Source organism: Buceros rhinoceros, unplaced genomic scaffold (genome assembly GCF_000710305.1).
Source record: "Buceros rhinoceros silvestris isolate BGI_N320 unplaced genomic scaffold, ASM71030v1 scaffold11372, whole genome shotgun sequence".
Taxonomy (NCBI): domain Eukaryota; kingdom Metazoa; phylum Chordata; class Aves; order Bucerotiformes; family Bucerotidae; genus Buceros; species Buceros rhinoceros.
In genome coordinates, this window is record NW_010399521.1 from 127,046 (window position 1) to 147,923 (window position 20,878).

General features: G+C 39.4%; 1 protein-coding gene across 1 annotated transcript in view; it reads left to right on the plus strand.

Moving 5' to 3' along the window:
* Positions 1 to 20,878, plus strand: part of FAF1 (Fas (TNFRSF6) associated factor 1) — a 165,751-nt gene that overhangs the window by 126,890 nt on the left and 17,983 nt on the right. The window contains exons 14-16 of the mRNA XM_010131516.1: positions 7,799 to 7,935; positions 10,356 to 10,444; positions 20,454 to 20,534. Of these exons, the coding sequence (XP_010129818.1) occupies positions 7,799 to 7,935; positions 10,356 to 10,444; positions 20,454 to 20,534 (307 nt within the window). The remainder of the gene's footprint in view (positions 1 to 7,798; positions 7,936 to 10,355; positions 10,445 to 20,453; positions 20,535 to 20,878) is intronic.

Genomic DNA, 20,878 nt, shown 5'->3' on the forward strand with positions numbered 1-20,878 from the left:
AAAAAAATGCAGCCAAAAGACATGAATGAATCTCTTTGGTACTGCAAGGTGCCTGATTGGGACCCTGCAGAAGTACAGATGTCCGTCCTCTTCCTTTAGTCTGGGATGACTCTGCTTTGACCTCTCACCTGTCCTTTATGTTACCATTTTGACTGACTGTGGGTCATGGAGAGCTGCAGCTGGAGTTTGATCCTTGCCTGGCCAGAAGGTTCGACTGTACCGGCATCATTCCTGACCGATGGTTGTCAGCATTTCTCCATAACCAGCAACAGGACTGGACTTTCTCTCCCTTTAGGCAATTCACACTGATACTTGACTGAAGTTTCTCTTGCAGCAATCAATGACAATTATATCTTGGTAGGCAATGGTAGGCAACTCTTTGGCTGCTGCGTTCTTTGGACTTAAATGGCACTATTACAGTTTCCTGCAGTTTTCTTAAACTGAGCAGCTGTGATTCCTTCAGCCTTTCCTTAGAGCTTATCCTTTTGTAGACACTTGTTATTGCAACCTTCATATGGTCCTTCTGTAATTAGGCCACATCTTCACTGAAGCACTGTGCCTAAAACTGCCCTCTCAGAGCTAAATACAGAAAGAGGATTATTTCGTGCTGTACAAACCATGCCTGTATTTACTCACCCCGACATGATGCTTGCTTTCACGTCATGACTTTTCTTCTTCCCTTACCACTTCATTCTTATTCTGTATTTGTGCAATTGTTTCTCCCACTCGGAGACTTTTATTGACCTTGTTGAATTGTGTTTTACTCGTAGGACATTTCTCCAGTTTGTGAAGATTCATCTGAATTCTTTTACTGACTTCCAATGTGCTTGTAGCTTCTCCCACTTTACTAATACCTGTAAAGTAACTAAACACGCTCTCTGTTCTAGGTTATTGTTAGATCTACCTGTAGCAAGCCTTGGCCATTCCTTAGCAGATCATGCATTTCGTGCCTTTCTAATATGGTAGGCAATAACCAAAACTACCACTGGCAGGCAAGCGCATCTTGTGTTTTCCATTTTTAGTACAGCGTTTTAGCAAGGAGTCCAGGGATATTTTATTTATACTTTTACCAATGATTTTGTCTGATGTCTAGTGGTATGTGACAGGATGGATTAATGAGTTTCTAGAGGGATGTGTTTTAGACTAAACGGGGTTATAAAGTATTTACCTAATCTCTTTGAACCTTGCAGGATGAAATTAGATCGTCCATGTTTTATGAAGTGATAGGTGACACGCTCATCTAGGCTTTACTCTCACATAAAAAAAAATTGGATAAAATCATGCTTTTTACATCTAAATTCCTGGATATTTTGCGTGTGGGTACTAAAGAGGATACCCACATCATGCGATTGGGGCTGCTTTATACATCTTTAAATCGTGCCTTGTACCTGTTGCTCATTCCCCCTTGTATTTGAGTCAACAGTTATGACCCTGCCAGTGTGGGTAAGACAATAACTGTATTAAGGAGACTATGGATAGCAAGCTTATTTTAATATACCATTTCATCACCGCGGCTTTTACTTTTTAAAAAATGGAAATACCTAATACAAAAATGTTATTTTTACATTAACATTTTAATGAGTCTTATGTTGACTTTGCACAGTGTATAATAATTATTTAAAATAATCAGAAATCTTGCATATTTAATATTAATTGTTTTCTTCGTGCTCAGGGAAGAAGTTACATTTTTATCACACCCATTTCTGAAGTTTTAAAGTTTCTTAAAGTTAGGCTGGCCTTGGGAAGTATCTGACCATAAATGAATCACACCTTTTTTGGCCCCGAATCATCCCAGTTGTGGACTGAACACCAATAGTTTACCAGATTTTGTCCTGCTGCTGCTTTTTGAGCAAGACTTCAGGCTGAGGTGATAGGGCAAAAAACACCTCCAGTGCAGCCTTTCTGTTAAAGAATCCGTTGCAAGAAGCATAGTGCACACCATATGTGTGTACAAAAAAAAAAAAAAAAAAAATTCGAAGTAACTAAAGGAAAATTTGTCAGGTAAGACCGTAACAAAAAGGGCACACCAAAAGGGTGTACAAAAAAAAAAAAAAAAAAATTTCGAAGTAACTAAAGGAAAATTTGTCAGGTAAGACCGTAACAAAAAAACAGATCACTGTTATTTATGTTGGTACAGAAAATAAGGAAAAATTAGGGTCGAAAATCCTATACAATTTTTAATATATGTATTTTATTTTAATACATTCTATCCATAGATTTGAGGTCAGAGTTCTCTCTGTACACTCTTTAGTGCACTAGACAGATTTGCTAATACAATTATTAATTAAGATGCTGCGGAGAGTTTAAGAAAAGCAAAAGAGATATTTCAATTTTTGTTTGAACATACAAAAACCATTCGAAAAGCAGCATCAGGTGTCCCTCTTTGCCTCTTCCAGGAGTGCACTGCAGTGTACGATACGCAGCTTGCTCTGTGTTAGTTTCCTGCTGCAGGGTTTCCTTGATTAACAAAACGGAGCTAGAATTGGCATTTGAGATTTAGTTTCTCTTTCTGCATTGAAACTATGCCGTGGCTGCTTGGCATTTGTTGTTTTATTCATAATGACTCGAGAAGATAAAATAATTTGGGGTTGTATGCAGAGCTGTTCATCCTATCAGATTGTATCATCAGTTTGATTCCAGTAAGTAACTGAAAATTGATCCTGCAACGGAGGACAGACCTCGAGGAGTTAGTATTCGGTTTCAGTGATGGCTGGTAGGTGATGTCCATGTCTTTCAAAGCCGTGCCAGAGAAAGGAGACTGAATTGCTCTGCTCTTCTAGAGTGCTGCCACGGGATCAAGGCCAAGGGCAGCGGGCAGCAGTGCTGCGTTGTGCTGTGGTTTTTCATGGAAATGCAGAGGACTGTTTTAGCTCAAAATAATCAATTTTTTGCTAAGTTTTTCCTTTAATTCCTCTTCAGTTCTTCAATTCTTAGTAAGTTCTTCCTCTACTAGGTAAGAGTAAGAATCACTTTGAACCAGTTCACGTTGGAAAATACAACATGACAGTTTGAGAGCCAGCAAACAACTCCATCCCTCTGCCTTGTGCCTCCTTCAGGGACTGGGCACCAGAGATGCTGTTAGCTTCCTAAATTGCTTAAATTAAAATATTAAAGGAATATTTACATTTCTCTGAAGTAATTATCATCATAGCTTGTTTGTTTATTCATATTCATGGTGTGCTAAGGAGGGATCTTGTGTAATCAGGGATCCAAACTTGACTGCAGTACATACTGTCCATATGAATAACAAAAATGTGAAACAACATAATACATGAGCAGGAGATACATAAAGAAATGAGATAATACCAGTATCATAACGATGAAACATCTTCCATCGGGAACAGCTGCCATCTTCCACCTAGGGGCTGGCTTTCTCCTTTGAGCTCCCCACCCCAAAAAAGCTATACATATTTGGTGGTGTAAATAGGTAGCACATAGATCAAAAGCTTTCCAGAGATAAAAAATACTGAGCATCGAGATCAGCATTCTGGATGATCAGCACTTTGGCCAGAGGTGGCTAGTTTGGTTGTTACAAAATTAAAAGCTGCACGTTCTCACGAAAACGTATTATTGCTGAACCACAGCATTTACAAGGTTCTGCATCACATATCTGGGATAAAGAGCTATGGTAAACCACAGAATAAAGTTGTAGTAAGTCTTCCCTTTGGTTTTGAGACTTGGTAATATTTTAAACTTTTTTCATTAGATTTTTAAAGTTGTTTTTCATAATTGCCTTATAGGGGCTTTTTTAAAGTCATATTAAATAAATAGCATTTTATGATAAAATTATAAAGAAGATATGCTGGGCGTGTATTTCAATATGAAGTGTCCCATATTGGCTGGTAGGGAATGATAACAGTGTTCTCTGGAAAACTAACGTGCTAAAAACATGGTAAGTCTTCGTGCAGGTTATCTCAGAGTGAAGGTGGAGAGATAACTGCTGTGCAGTGATCAGCACCCCCCCAAATTAACGTCTTCATTTCACCAGAGTAGTTTTTCCTGCGTGCCACTTTTAACTAAGGACTGAACTATGTCTAAGAATTAATACCTGTTCAATTTTAAAAATGAAGATAAGTTTGTCATTTTTTTAGCTGTGTTTCTGTATTTGTCAGGCTATGATCAGTGTTCCTGTTTATCCTGTAGCTTTAATAACTCCTGGTTTCATTGCTAGCAAGTCATGAAAGATGCTGTCTAAAGAAATGATGCAGTCTACCAAAACTGTCACTTTTCATGATGAAATTTATTCTTGTAACTTTCGTGATTTTTTTCTTTAATGGATTTGTCCTTTATAAAATGCCTTTTTGCCTTTATTTTACTTCTTCCTCCTTGAATATTTTTGTAATTTATAAATAAAAGGACTAGTAGGGTGCCACTTGCCCTCCCTTTCTGGCTGCGTTCCTGTATTTCCACTTTTGATTGGAGATCACAGTAATCCAGCATGTTGTGGAAAACACTTCTCCCTGGAGGGACATCTGGCTCTTTGATGCACTTCACAGACAGTTCTCTTGGCAGCTCTGGAGATGCCACTGAAAGATCTGGCACACTTCTGTTCAGATGAAAGTAATAAAATCCTTGTTAGTGATGTACAGAGCAAGATACTGGTTATTGCACCAAATTGTTTTGGTCCTACTCACATACTTCTAACAGTAAATATAAAATCCACCTGGACATGCTCCCGCATGACCTGCTCTGGGTGACCCTGCTCTAGCCAGGGGGGTTGGACTAGATGATCTCTTGATGTCCCTTCCAACCCCCACCATTCTGTGATTAGCTCAGAGAAAACTTTTTTTTTTTCTGGATATGAATGTAGAAGAAAGCAAAAAAGTCTGCAAATACAAAATCAGTAAAGACAGAAAAGGAAAAAATATGCAAAATTAGATAAGTAGTTGGAAAATCTATTAAAAGTCGTGAGAAAAATGGAACGGGCATCATGAATGAAAATTCAATTCCTGCCTGTGTAGTAAAATGGAAAAAAGTGACGTGTTACGAGTAATAAGCACTTGCCACTGCCCTGGTGAAGAGTACGGGTATGAGTGAATAATGGCTGGTGAATATGGGTTATGTGGTGGAGGTGTTGGAAATCACTGCTGCTCTCTCTTTACTCAGTGCTGCTGTTTGACTACCTTCTCACTTTTGTTGGCTTTACTACATTTTAGTTCAGCAGACAAGAGGAATCTTACTTGGTTCCAAAGGGTGGGATCTGTTTTTATGGATTATGTTAGGGAGAAGAGTTTCTTGTCTGTATTAGCTCTGCTCTGAAAATATGTGTTGTTAACCACCAGTTGGTCATTCATCCCCCATGAACATCCTCATCACAGCTGCTGTAATCTGGACATTCATTATTCAAAGCTGGAAGTGCTGGGAAGAAGAGTTGTTTCTCTTTCCTCCCCCAAGACAGACAAAGGCTGCCTGATGTCAGCAGTGGCAAATCCGTGGCATTTGGGTCCGAATTGACATGAGCTGCTCTTGTAACTGGTGCATGAGCAAGCTGGCTGCTCTCTCTGCAAGCTGAGCAGATTGTGACAGCAGCAGAGGAAGGGAGGTGATTCGAAAGATCAGGGCGGATGGTACCAGTGGCCTCAAGTTAAAAAAAAAAACCCACCATGGTGGGAGATGTCGGCATCTGACATCTGTTCTGCTGTTACTCAACCGGGAAAGTATGTGTGCCCTTACAACAGCTGCCACGACATGCAGTATTCTGAAGGCAGGGAGTTGATAACTGTTCCCAGCCTTGATGGTAGAGAACCCCCAGGTATCATAATCTGTTAGGTTCTATGTAGCCAGCCAGAAGTTGTACATATAAAAATTAATCTCCGGGAAAAAAATTATTTGGGAAATCTTTTAATATACTGAAATACCTGCTTCATTCGGAATTCTTTATGTACTAACCCCATACCTATAAAAGCATATCTAGAGACTGAGTTTAAGACTAAATACAGAATTGATTTTAAAAGAAAAACCCAAACCAACACCTTTGACTAGTACAACTATTATTGTAATGGACTCTTCAGTTTTGTTTCTCATAGCATTGTTATCTACAACACTTCTTCACCTCCAGTTAAATGTTTTGTTTGCCCATGAAATTGGAGTCTTTTCTTCTGTGGTGTGCTGCAGACTGTCAACCAGTTCTAATACACAGGTTTCAGGAATTCAGTTCGGTTGTCCACTGTCTTTATTACTTCCAGGAGTGAAACCTTGAACTGACGCTCACAGAAAGGCTCATACAAGCCTTTCTGCCAGGGAAGATTACCGCTGACTTCTGTGAGGCCACGATTTCACTCATGTATTCCCACTTTGAAAAGCAACCATCGAAGAACATTATTTAGCTCAAGAGTTTATATGTCCAGACTTTAGAGTTTATCTTTACCAGACACACAGCTCTATGTAGCTCTTTCCGATGAAGCAGCCTCTGTTTGGTGGTTTTGACATTGTCTTTGCATGTGATCATTCTGAATTGCGAATGACAGAAGATCAAGGAGGCAAGGAAATGTAATTGTCAGCAGCATTTCTGTCTTTGAAAAACTCGATGGCTACCCCTCCTCGTTGCCTTCCATCCAACTATGGCCATAGTGGCACTACAGGTTGTCTCTGAGAAGGGGTATTTTTTATATATTTCAGGTGTCTTGAACAGGCCCAATGTTGTACTCATCAGACTTACCACTTTTTTAGCCCTTTTATTAGATACAATATATATATCAATGAAAAAAATGACAATTTTGAATCTTTTCAGGATCTTTGAGAAGAAATTACTTAGAATGCTTGACATTTTAATGCAGTTTGTCTTTTCAAATAGATTTGGCTTCTAATGCATGTGACAACAGGACTTTGCTCTTCAGTTAGGGTGTACATTTCAGAGTAGTTGTTACCTAAAATATTATCATAAGGCATAAGAAAACACACGATTTAAGTTGCCTTTCATGAACATAATTAAGAATTAATAAGCCTCTACCAGTGGCTAGTCCTCAGAATTTCCACTGTTTTGCCTTTTGTGACCCATGTTATTAAAAGTCCATTATTTTTACAGACTTTATTAAATTGGATCTTATTAAAGCATTCTATATTTGCATTTGGTCTTTCATAATTCATTATTATTATGACATTTACTTTTTACCATCAGATCTGAAAACATATCATAAGCTACCCTTTTCTCTTGAAAGAAATGCTAATTTCAAACAGTCCTCTAATGGAAGAGAAAAGCTTTATCAGTTTTTTCATTTATTCAAGATCGTGTTAAGAATACTAATGCTAGACTTCTGTATGCTAATATCCAAGAGCTTTTTTTGGTCAAAAGCTTAGAATTATTGTTTTTGAGACCACACTGCTACGTATGTCACTGGCAGGGCACTAGTACAAAAGAAAATAAAATTCTGAAGTACTGCCTTTTAATTCTGTGGCTGGTAAAAGCAGTTTTTTCGTTATTAAACTATGCTTTCATATGAAACTATACTCTTTGTATACTTTACAATGTTTACTAGATTATGGCTCTACTTAGTTTCTCTTTAGAAGTTTTTAACAATTGATTGAGCATGATTATTTAGGGGAGGGTTAGTTTTGAATTACAGTCTAACAGGAAATGGAATTCTCCATCAAATAAATCACTGTCTCAACCGGTTATTAATTGTTTGAATTTAGACAGTATAAGGTCTATCATGTTTGTAAATATTCTCATGATTTAGTAATAAAAAAGGGATAAAGAGCTCTAGAATTGAATGCCGAAGCCTAGATGTTAAACAGTAGGTAACTCTCTGTTAAACTGGTGAATTTAGCCTAACTTTTTTTTTTTTTCCCCCTGACATAGGTTTCTGACGATGTGCACTAGACACTTTGGGAGTGTTGTAGCCCAAACAATTCGAACTCAGAAGACAGACCAGTTTCCACTTTTCCTTATTATTATGGGAAAACGATCATCTAATGAAGTATTGAATGTAATACAAGGTACAGTCCTTGCTTCATGCTAAAAGTATTTATTATGTGGGTATAGAAACTGTTAGAAGACATCTTTGCTGTTTCTTTTTTTTTGAGATGTTCAGAATATGAATTTATTGCACAAAAGAAACTTCCAGTTCCCAAGATATAAATAGCTACTCTTCATATATGTATTAATTGACATGTTATTAGAGACCGAAGTTGCCATGGCTGTAGTAGAACCATAGTTCTAAGTTCTTCACTTTTTTAAGGTAGAAGGCAAATTTCCTAATTAAGGAGCTGCATTTAGTTTTCCAAATTTTTATCCAGGTATATCTTTGAGTTTCAAAAGCTTTTGGCAACATGTTTTGTGTAGTGCTAGAATGCTTTTAGTTCTTTGTGTGTAGTTCCTTGGTAATACCTGGACTCCTGTTGCACGTAATGGGCTAATAATTGAATATGAGTAGCTTTTCCAGACCTGCCTGTAGTGTTGCGAACCCAAATTGGATCGGAATTTAAGTTACTAACACAATCTCACATAAATGAAGCTTTCTGGTTTACATGAGCAGTTCTTTCTAGCATAACCATTCCTCTGATTTCACTGACAGCAAGACAACTTAGATGGGGAGTGATGCCCTTTGACTGCTGTTCTCAGTAACTCTTCAAATTAAAATACATCAAAGAATGGCTGCCTCTCATTTCTTCTGCTTTCTCCACAAGTTTGCCTTCATGACACTGTGTCCTCATTTATTAATTGCTTATATCTAGCAATCTTTATTCTAATCTCATTATTTTCCTGAGGAAATTCAGTCTCAGGAAATATGCCTTTTGCAGGCAGCGTTACTGTTTCCTTTTGCATATGGCATTAATCTTTTTCTTGAGGCATTTGCAGTGATCCATCCTATGGACAAATGGTTAATTTTGCATGGATTTTTGTCTCCTTTGTGCAGGGTATAGCACAACACTTAATTCATAGTACTTCTGTCACTTATAAAACTTATTTCATGCAAATAATCTTATAAACAGATTTTCTTGGTGTGGGAGCTCTGCAGCGTAGTTCAGCACCTCTGTTAGCCCACTGAGGTCCGTGGTGCTTACCTCCATTGAATTCATTAAGTTTTAATGATGTATCAAGTTTTCTGCAATCTTTTGAGCTAAACTGTTCTAAAGTGATCATCTGTGGCAGCCTTACTTAAATCAGATGTGCTGCGCTTGTTATTTTCCCCTGAATTGGGGCACTGGTGTCTCTTAGCGCTATGCCCTCGAATGAATGGTAGTCTCTGGAGTCCTGCGTGTTTTAGCATGCAGGGTAACATTTTCTGCTAAGGTAGCAGTGGGAACAATGGGGGTCTTCCAGGGCTGGGTGAGAAGGCATGTTTACAGAAGAGATACAATAATGTAGAAACTTCAGTCCCAGTGGCGTTTTGAAATGCAGACTGCCAAGTTTGCTCTCCATTTTTATTTTTTCCCCAGGTTGGAAACTATGGGGACAGTTTGGTTTTCTCTAGTGGTGCTGTGGCTTCTGGTTAGTTTGCTTGCTTTAAAATTTTGATCATCATCAGCAATATAAATCTAGCGCTTGTTGGTATTGTTCTGCCAGGGTCCAAAGGCTGTATAGGTTGGCAGATGTTATGAGTTCATAGTTTTTGACCAGTTCTCGTGGTCTAAGACCTCTTAACTACTATGACAAGTGGCTCTCATGGGTAGTCTAGTCTTGAGAAACCAAAGACTAAGAGCACCTTGACAGGAAATTAAACTAATCTTTCAGTCTAACTGAAGACTGGAGGCATGCTGGTAGAAAAATGTGAGGAGGTATCTATTTCCCTGTGCATGTGCTGTATTTCTTGATATATGTCCAGATGACTGACTTTTCTGCTATTACTAACTTCACAAGTCCTATCAGAAGTAAATAAACTGAATAGAATATATTAAAACATTTGAAATTTTAGTATTAGTTATATCTTAAAATGTGTGGGCACACATCCATTCAATCACTGTGCTCTGGTTTTGGTTTGGTTTTTATTTTAACCAATCCACTTGGGTACTGCTGCCAACATCCTACCTTTGTTACCTGTCTAAGCAATTGCTTCAGTCTCCCTGATTCTAAAACTGTAAAATCAATTTCATGTCAGGGAACCTCAGATATGTTACTGAGGTCCTCTAAAAATCATTGTTTAAAAGAAAAAATAGAGTTATTACATGCAAGAACAAAAGCAATTGTTCAGATTTAAACCACCTAAAATTTTAGCCTACGATCAACATTTGTTTGTAAAAACAATTACAAATTTTCAATAAAAAGGCAAATTAAAACCATTCTGATGAGATACTTGCATGTCCTACTTTTTTTCTTTTAAGTCTGGCTATTTCTTATGGATTAACTCTAAAATTACTTCTTTCCTTGTTTAATAACTTTAATGATCTGAAGTTCAGCTGGCTTCTTTTGTTGCTAGGTAACACAACAGTGGATGAGCTAATGATGAGGCTGATGGCTGCGATGGAGATCTTCAGTGCCCAGCAGCAGGAAGACATAAAGGATGAGGTGAGTGTTGAAAGTTATTGCAGATATCTTCTGGCTTCCACAAATCACTGGGGACGCAAAATTAACCGGGTGTTTCTTTAGCCGATGAGGTTGGGTATGATGTGTTTTAGTGTCTCCTCTGTCATCACAAAGGAGACTTAACATTTTTAATTTCTGTATTTATCTGGGTCTCAAAAAACCTCCTTGTTATTGGTCTTGTCAGTTTGTTTCCTTTTTCTGAACATTTGTCACGAGTAACCATTAACATTTGCAGTGGTATTATAGAGCTTAATATGCTCATACAAGGAAACGACAATCGATTTTTTTTCCTGGTGACCAACTCCAAGTCATAGGTTGAAGGGCAGAAAAGGACTGATGTATTTTAAATGTATAGGTTTAAAAGGGAATTGAAAAACAGCCTTACCCAGAACGTCTCCAGTACTGAATCACCAGTCAGACCAGCGCAGAATGGGTAAGGGATGACAAGACGGTGTTTCAATTACACAGCAGTAGCTACAGTGAGGTCTACAGCTGAAAGATGTTTATCTGTTACTCTAAATTGAGAGTGACATTTTAAAGTAATGAAGTACTTAGGAATTTATAATAATAGGTGTGTTGCCATTCAAGATTATTCTTATCCTGTTGTATAAACATTGATTGACAATAATTCACTAAACACATTCTTCACATTTAAATCTTGTATCTCATTAGTATGAGATTTGCTGATTATGGTTATAATAACGTGAAGGCACAGTATCTGCACAATGTCTGTAGTTAATTTTTTTTCTTTATTTATGCTACCTGTAAATCACTGGTAAAGAAATTTAATTTTGTTAATACTGGACACAAATTTTAATATGAGGATTACAACAGAAATCCAAGGCACAATATAGTTGAATTTTTTTATTGCGTTTTAACAGGAATGTGTCAGGTATGGGGTTTTTTTTAATGCTTTAATAAGATGATAAAATTCATATCACAGATGAATTCCAAAAAAAGTTCAGAACTGAAAATTGTAAAAGCTGATAAAAGGAAGAAAACAGAAGGAAAGTAAAACACATAAAGGCAAAGAGATAAGAGCAAATAAGGGGCAGGAGAAGAAACTAAAAGTAGGAGTGATAGGATTGGAACAGAGGGCGAAACAGGAGACCAGAGCAGTTGTCCAGAGCAGGGGGACGTCAGTATTTAGGAGAGAAGAAGGTGGGGGCAGGCAAGATAGTGACAGACCTGTTCTAAGAGCATAAAACTGAGAACGCCTGGGTGTAAGGGGAACAAAGCTTAAAGAGAGAGAAGACTCAGTAGCCTTGGCGCCATGATCGCAGAACTGGGAACTGGCTTCTGTGTCTTGAACTGCTGTTGGACCTTCACTGGATGGCCAGGAGCAGTCACAGTACAGTCACATATCCCCACGGTGGTGACACGGACACCCCCTGACTTCTTCCTCCAAGCGCTCTATCTGCGTAGGGAGAATGGAAAACTAATTTTTATACATTTCTCTAAAATCTACCTTTGTCGAAGTCTTCTGAAGTCTTTTCTCAACATGTTGTTTGGGTTTTCTGTCACCGAGAGCACCAGTGACATTTCTTCCCCAATGGGAGGTTTTTCTAACACACTTTGACATTCAGAAAACTAATGGAAAATTTCATAAACTTTGGAGGCAGATTTCCAGATGCTGTGGGTTCTATACACAAATAATATATTTCCTTGTACCTTGGCTCCACTTGTTACAAGCACACTGGGAAGGTGATCTCAAGACACTTTCTCCTTCGAAGCAGGAAGTTTGAAAACAAAAAATAGCCTCGCTTTATGAAATTACTATTGTAGAGAGGGAGTATTTGACAAGCTATTTGCACTCAGCAGAGGGCTTTAGCCTGGAAAAAAAAGCGTTGCCTTTTTGTGGTTTGCTACATAACATGCAGCTTTCTTGTAAGTCTTGCACCTGACAACTTCAGGCGTTCAAAGATCAACACCTTTTCTTTTTCAAGATCTTATTGCAGTTGATGCAATTTTTTCCCAAATATTAAAATAGCAAACAGGATACAGAGTCCGGTTTCTGTTACTGTTTTCTTAATAGCAACAATAAGTCATCGCAAAACCACAAGAATATAAGCAGAAAATTCTTTTGTGTAGCTTTGCTGTAAACAGAAGTGTGTGTGAGACAGAGAAGGAGAACTGGAAACTCTTGTAAAGAACAACATGACGTCATTAATGACTCAGTTGGTGCAGCTGAACTTCTCCACTTTGGATTTTTAACTCGCATGCACGTGAAAGCTTCCAACACAGCCATTGCAGAATTCTGTTTAGCACAGCATGTTTTGCAGTGCCCTCTGATGGTTGTTTCGGTACAGGATGGCTGTTGCCACCGCCAGCTCATGGTGCAGGTGTTTGCGGAGACGTTGACTGTAGGTGTTCAGGCATGGCTTTCCAGCCAGCTGACTGTCACTGGTCATCATCTGCTGGTATGGGCAGGATGCTCAGAACAGCGTCAGGGACTTCCCTCGCATGAGCGAAGTGAGGCACTCATCAGTGGGTGTAGTAGTATTGTTAGCTAAATGCTGTGCTTTGGTGCCCGTGTGTTAGTAAAGTTACTGGTGTAGCCTCATAGAATTTTAATCAGGCAAATTCGGAGCATATTTGTGTCATTTCAAGAGATAAAATACCGTTGTTTAAGCAGCAATTTGATTTAATTTTTAGATATGAATATTGTGTTTAAGCTTTTTCTTACTTAATCTCCAAAAAATACCTCAATGCGTACGTGTACTCACAGTAATCCAAGGTACTTGTCTTGAGGTACAGCGGTGTATAATTTAGGCACCCACTTTCTCTCCCAAGCTTTCTTAAAGGGAGATCCATCTTCTGTCCTGTTCTTTTCCCTGCCCTTCCAAGGCTTCCGGGTCAATCACGAACCATTGGGTGTGTTGCTTGCTGCCTGTCAGCTGTGCTCACCAGATGACATTTTGGAACCCTCCTGCCTCTTGTGGACATTGACGTGCCATTGCAGATACGTGGTCTGGTAGTTGTGCTCTCTGGTTTTATAACCATTGCTGCTTAAAATTGCCATAGTAACAAGCCACAAATAATAAAACACGATCAACAGCGTTCTGACATTTTGCTCATGTGACATTTCCGATAAGAAGTGGCCAACAGGTGATTAAATGGTAGGTTCAGTGGCATCAATGGCAGCGAGGCCAGTCAGGATATGGTCCCAGTCTTGTCAGGGCAGGCAGGACTATGGTCTGAAGTCCAGCCTGAGGCTGCGTATGCGGAGTTGCTCTGAGGCCACACTAATGATTTCGTACGTTTGGTGGACATATTTTTGTTTACTGAACGTGTTTGCTTCTCTGGCCACTGCAAATGTTGATACCTCAACTACTGCTCATGCAGTGGGGTGAGGGACTTGTGAAGAGGAAATAAATATCACTAAGGAGTTTCTCTGAGCAAAAGAGGGTGTCTCAGAGCAGGGATGACTGGCCTCTGCCACTCTTGATCGAGGTGTGAACTGAGATTTTTTGGGGACTGACTTTGAAAAGAGAGCGTAGTATCAGTTCCTCTGAAGTGTCAGTGCCTGGCACTGGACTTAGGAAAACAAATAATAATTGAAAAATATTGTATGCCCTGGAACGTCCATTTTTAAACACCCTGTTAACTTGCTGACTTTAATTGCATGGTTAAGTAATCATCTCTGTGTGGCATGATCGGCCAAAAGAGATCCAAGTTAGTTCCTTTGTGAGGTTAATGTGAACAGATACGTGATTAAATCCTGGCATTACAGCACAACACACCTGTTCTGGGCTGATCCTGAACATTTTTTCTCCATTGCCTGAGGAGGAGGCTTCTCAAAGGATTACAGTAACACTTTTTGACAAGCTTATACAGGGTGGAGTTTCCATGTAATGACAGGGCTCATTTGATGATGTCTCAGTAATGCATTCTTCTTATTTTTGCTGTCAACATTTATTACTGTAGAAGCATTGACTGTTACACAGCTGGTCCAACTTGTCCACATTTAAGTAACAGTAGGTCTCTCGTTGTGGGGTTTTTTTGTTGTTGTTAAGCAACACTAGCACTCCTGCTCTCAGATCAGACTTCAGGTAGGAATTGTCATACCCACAGCTGCTTCAAAAACCTTCTTATTTTTACAAATACCAATTAAAACCTTCAATTCACTTTATGTCTGCTGACACACCGTTTTCTTTAGTGCAAAAGAAAAATACTTGATAATTTTTAAACTGGAAAAGCGGTTGTAAACAGACTCTGGCTGACGATAAGCAGTAGGAAAATGTAGACCTGCAGAGTCACAGTCTTTGCTTTCTGATCTCAGGTGACATCTCTTCTTCCAGGCATGAAGGTAAGTTACAGCATGAGGAAAATGTAGGTCATTCCTGACCAATATCTGAATGGGGATTTAAAAATTTGTAAAAGAAAACAAACCCTCCAAAACAGCAATATAATTTCCCCTTCTTTTCTTGTGTTAGAATGGGCTTTACTGGCCAAGTGTTCTTTTCATAACTTTGCAGCAAGAAGCCTGGTATCACCATGTCTTCCTCCTCTTCCTCCTTGCTGCTGTCAAATGTAAGGGATTTCCTTCTTTGCCTTTTTTTATATGATAATTTAACCATTTTAGCTTCCGACACCTCTTCTCTTTCTTCTCCCAAAGATACATCTCACAGCCACAAAGGAAGATAAAAAAGATCAGTCATTTTCTCCTAATTGGTGATCTGTTTGTCTTTTCCTCCTTCAGATCAGTTGCTTTTCTCCACTCCTTACCTGCAGACATGCTCCCCAGTTAGAGGGTGGCCTGAGTGCTTCCATCAGCTGTGCAGGAATCTGTGTTTAGGCCCCGAAGCTCACATTAAAATTGGTAGAAATTAGGCTTCTGAATATCTTTTGATAATCTGTGTTCTATCTCACACTGTCATGTGTATCATGGTATATAGTATTTGCACAACAGGAGGTTAGGAGAATAAATACATGAAATTCATTAAATTCCAAAGCGCAAAAGCATTATGGTGATGACAGCCTTCTAATGAAGATTGTGATTTAACCCCTCAAAAAATCCAATTAGCACGTTTACTAATTATTACTAGTTATAACTAATTAAACTACAGTAATCAAAATTTATTTGATTAACTTTTCCAATTCTGTGTTTGTAATATGATAGCACCCCAAACGATCGGTTTCCCATTGTGCACTTCACTGCACTGACACACCAGCAGATACGCGTGTCACCTTGCCAGACTATTTGGCGTATTTTGAACCTTGACAAAATGCAAGGTAATGACAGAGGAAAGAAAGAAGATACTTCCAGTTTTATCTGTAGTTCATCTGGCTTTTCAGCTGTGCGTGTTGATGGCTCCAGTCACCAAGTACCCGCTTAGTTTCCCTTAATACCCAGCAGCTTTTCCTGCTGTGTGGCCCAGGTGAACAGGACTGGCTGGCCCTTTTCCTGTGGAAAGTCGCTGCAGCACTGGTGCTTGAGGAGTTTGGGGCTGTTTTCTTTCTCATCCCCAAAACCCAGTATCTGGAACTGGCCTTTCAGCCTTCGATATAGGCAGGCAGGATCCTCCAGCAGTTCTGTGGTGTTCTGCCCCATCCTGCCTCCCCACCTGTGGTTCTGCCTCCGCAGAAACATTCGTTTGCTTTGTCTTCATCATTCTCATTTGCCTAACGCATTCTGCGTACACTTTTTCCTTCCATATATTCCCCATCATGCATGTTTAAGTTATACAATGTGCAAGTTTGTCATCTTAGTGAGTCAAATTAATGGCTCTCTTGCACTGGTTTGTTTGGACAAAGGGGTGTTTCTCTTTAACGCTCCCATGAATAGCCTTAAGCACTTGCAGATTTTAATTTCAGGAGTGGTTCAGCAAAAGGAACTGTCTTTCAGATAAGCATTCAGCATTTGTAAATATACTTTTTTTTTCTTTCTTTCTTGTAACAGCCATTTGCTCACTGATGCTTTGGAAAATTTCTTCTGCCCATGGTTTTCTTCTCAAGTCCTGTCTTGTCTGGTTTTCCAGGTCCCAAAGGGCTGGGGGGAATAAAGTATAACACATCTCCCTGAGACAAATCAGGTGCAAAGATGATTCCTGGGTTAAACCATTAAACCCTGCCTTCAGAAACAACAATAATAAATAAAAAAAGCACTGAAGGGCCAGTGCTGACTTTTCCTGCAAAATATCCCACCCAAAAGGCCAATTGTATGGTGTATTTTCTCCCTGTAGAATCTGCAGAAAGGGGAGGCATTGCTGTCCTAAATGCAATCAGGAATCCCTCTTTTTCATCATCCCACATCTGAAAATGCCTGCTATTAGTGCATCAGGGATAACTTAAAGAAATGGCTTAGGGAATAATTATTGGCCAGAGTTATTCTAGATTTCTTCTTAACCTTATCTGTAAGTTTTTCTTAGTGTTGTACCTCTGGATATTACTCAAGACAAGGTTTTCTCTGGTCCATTGTAACTATCTCATGAACATAAATATTTATTATTTTTTTATGACTTGGCATCTGTAATATGCACGATAGCAAAGCAAACTCATAGGTGAAGAATACCTAATGTGAATAAATGCAATTTATTTTTGAAGTATCAACTTTGCATTGAAGGAATCTGCCCCCTATTGCTGCATTGTCAGAATGGGACAGCAGAGATCTGTGACTTTTTCCCTTTAAGGAGCAAAGGAGTGTTATCTTCTCCTCTCCTGCCCTAAACCCCTGGGATATGGCTGGTTTGCGTTCACACCAGCCTTCAGTCGCTGCTGAGCAATTCAGAAATGCTGTGCAACCCCCATTTCTAACGCAGGCTTTTTACGTGACTCGGGATACACCATTGTCTGTTCACGCCTTGGTTTCTTGAAAAAGGAAGACAGCAATTTTGCCTTCACTGCAAAAGGGGTGCGGGGATGCATGTGTTGATATTCAGTCAATGCTGCAGTTTAACAGGAAAGTTATCAGCTACCTCAGATTTTGTCAATGGATTACACAGGTTTTAATTATTAGTGGTATGGCTATTCTGTTTTCTTTCATGTATTTTTATTAGTGCAATGAAAGATTCTCTGCAAAATATTTTCTCCTGCTTTTCCTGCCACCATTATGAATTTTATTTTGTTGCTTTCTGGTATACCTTGAGTCATCCTCATACTTTGTGTGGTTTCTCTAGAGGAGGAGATGATTAGAATAACAAACTGCATTAGAAAAAGGAGAACTGCTTTATCCAATGTTTAACATGCGTCCAAGCTGTAACTCTGAACCAGGGATATTACAATTTTGCCGTCATCTCTGTAGAGAAGATGGATCCTGTCAAGCGTGAGCAGTATTAACAAAACACAGAAGTAAGTACAAAGAGACATCTCCTAGGATTACATCTGCTTCTGACCTAAAGAAATCTGGATTCCAGAGTTGGTTTTAAGGTCTGTTTCAGTAAGAACGGTATTGTTTCAGTGCAGGGCAAAGCTCGGTGGCACAGACATTTACTTTTAGATGTGGCTCACGCATTTCTGTGAGGACCAGGCAGTCATGCATAGCAATTCTTCACATTCCTGACATCTTTTTCATAATCTGCTTTTAGGATGATGATAAAACTGCTATGAATAGGGAGGACATTTTTTTTTTTTAAATGTCTGGCATTCGTGTTTAGATTCTAGCTGTAGAATCTATAGCGTTGATATTCTTTGGAGTTATCATCCAGATTATATAATTTAATATATACTAATATTTCAAATATTCTTCAGTGAAGCTTTTTGCGGTTAAATGAATCCATGAATCTTTTGCTCATCACAAGTAACTTCTGTAAATATAATATGGTAACTAGAGTTTTCTAGACAGTTTGTAAAATCTAAAATAAATACCAGCACTCATTTTCTTATAACTGAATTTGTATATATATTTTGGGTGAATTTTAGCAAATTTTTTACTTCTTTAATTTTTACTTTTTGAGGGTTGGGTTGGGTTTTTTTGTGGTTTTTGTGGTTTTGTTTTTAGGGTTTTTTTTGTAAACTAAATTAACTATGTTCATTGCAAGCGATCTTTGATGAAGGGAAGATCTTGTAGTTGCAATAGTTACGTCTGATCTTTCAGTTTCCTGGACTTGTATGACCTTTGAAATTCAGTTAGGCGTGATATATGAAGTTGCAAAACATGAAAGTTAAATAGGTTCTCTCGGAAATAATTTTTTTTTTTAAATGCTCGTCCTCTTGCAGATTACCTGAAGTCATCTTCTTTTCAGTCATTTCAACACCCTCTCTTCTCAGAAGTGGAATATTAGTTGTAGGGTACTTTCTGCTATCAGGTGTGAGTTAACTTTTGAAGGTGTTCCATGAGCATAGCACATAAAGCTTGTCAAGGTCCAGAGAAGCCAGGAAGGGGAAGGAGTTGTTTGGTGGCTATTGTCTTTTTTGCATCTTGCAAGAATGACTGTTACTCATGTCTTAGCTCTTCTGATCTAAGATACCAATGTGATGGTTTTTTTATCTACTGTGGATGAAATTTAAGACGCACTGATCGTAGAGTAATCTTGGGTCCTGTTTCTATAAGGAAGAAGAGTTTTCTCTAAAAAGATATTGTTACTTTCCATCTGGAGGTTATATACCTTTTCCTGCAATTTGTCCTTTCCCTCATGGTCTACTTAAAAGCTACTTTAGAGCTTTTTAACCACTACTGTGTTAGGGTTTTGTTTGAGGAAAATCTTGGTATGTTTGCATGACATGATAATAACAGTTAATGTATACTCCTTCCATTCAGAATTGAGTTTTTTGCCAAATATTCAAGGTTTGGGGAGAAAAATTGGTCACTTTGAAAAGTGATTCCTTTATGTGGGATAAACACTGCAGGTGAATGGGAAAATGAACGTAATTCTTCCGGAAGTGGTAAGTAGTAGACTTCAATTTCTATGAAATGCAGGGGACAGATTACCCCAGTGCAAGCGCCATGATTACTGGTAACTACTGGTGACCGTGCTGAGCTCACCAGCGGTCTCTCAGCTAAATCTTATTGATTTCTGTAGTGACTAGTGCAGCCTCTGCAGGGCTCTGGAAGGATTATAAGATGTAGGAGGAGTAAGCACAGGCGAGCAGATGCTGTCTCTGGATGCAGAGACAGAGTATGAAGCTATTGATTGTGCCCTTTGCTTTATCAAACATCACCCCAGTGCAGTTATTCCAGCTTTTGGGGATATCCACTTCTGATCCTCCACCATGTGGATGATGCCTCGTTTTGTCATTCGTATATTTGCAGTAAACCTTTATTTCTTTGTGCTGTGATTGTTAATAAGATACTTTGCAAGGTCTGCTGACTTGAAGTTGGCATGCTAACCTCGTGTTTGCCTGCCTGCATCTGTCCATTTGAGACATTTCGGAGCAGAACTCGCTGCTTTCCCATCTTTGTGTAACATTCAACATTATGAACTGAGGCCTCGGGATGGTGTTTAGTAGTCATGACCCTGGATGGATCCTGCCGAGGGCTTTTTTTACCAAGGAAGGACCTGAGAGCAGGCCTTCTCTCACAGGACGAGCAGCTACCCGCTGTCAGTCGGAGTGGAGAGCAAAGTAAAATCCAGCTTGTCCTCTAAACCACGGTCTGTCTGTCGCTATTACAAGACTGTCCAAATTGGCAGCTGCAGGAGAGAAATCCTCCCCAGCACCAGCCTACATGATCCCCTGAAGTGACCCCTTCCACACCTGGCTGACACAGGAGAGGAGGCTGCACCGTTCCTGTGGTCTGCACCGGCCACGGCCCCGGTACAGAGAGCAGGGCAGAGAGCCTTGCTGCCAGACCCAGCCCTCAGACCAGGGCTTGGACACTCCAATCCACTGCTTGGCAGTGAAACACAGCTGTAGGTAAGTCGTGGTTTTTAAAGCCAAGGTCACCCCTGAGGCATTTCTGCACTCATTTCTCCTAGCATAGTTAGACGGGTAGGACAGTCAAGTGTTTTAAAGTCACTGGAGTTAAAGAGTGCTGGTGAACATAGAGATGCGTATCTTACTGGTCCACTGTTTGCTTATATTTTTTGTTTTCCTTTTCTTTTCTTTTGTTTAGGATGAACGTGAAGCCAGAGAAAACGTGAAAAGAGAGCAGGATGAAGCGTACCGCATATCCCTGGAGGCTGACAGGGCGAAGGTGTGTGCAGGGTGAAGTCATCGCATGGATGTAGGGACGGGATCTCTCCACAGCCAGTGAAACCTCTCTGGTGCAGAGGACTGCCCACCTGCAGTTCTGCCCTTGAGATGAGACCGTGGCTGCTGGAGCCATTATTGCCCTTAATGGCACTAAATACAGCCACTGCGAGTAAACTTGACAACATCTTTTTGCTACAGCAGTGCTGACCCTACATAATAATAGAAGTCGGGAGTGGAGCGACAGGGAAAGATCACTTAATAAGTATCCTATTTCTGATATTAATTACTACTGAAAAGTTATTTTGCTTTTCTATAGCTAATGCACATCATTAAACACAGCTATGG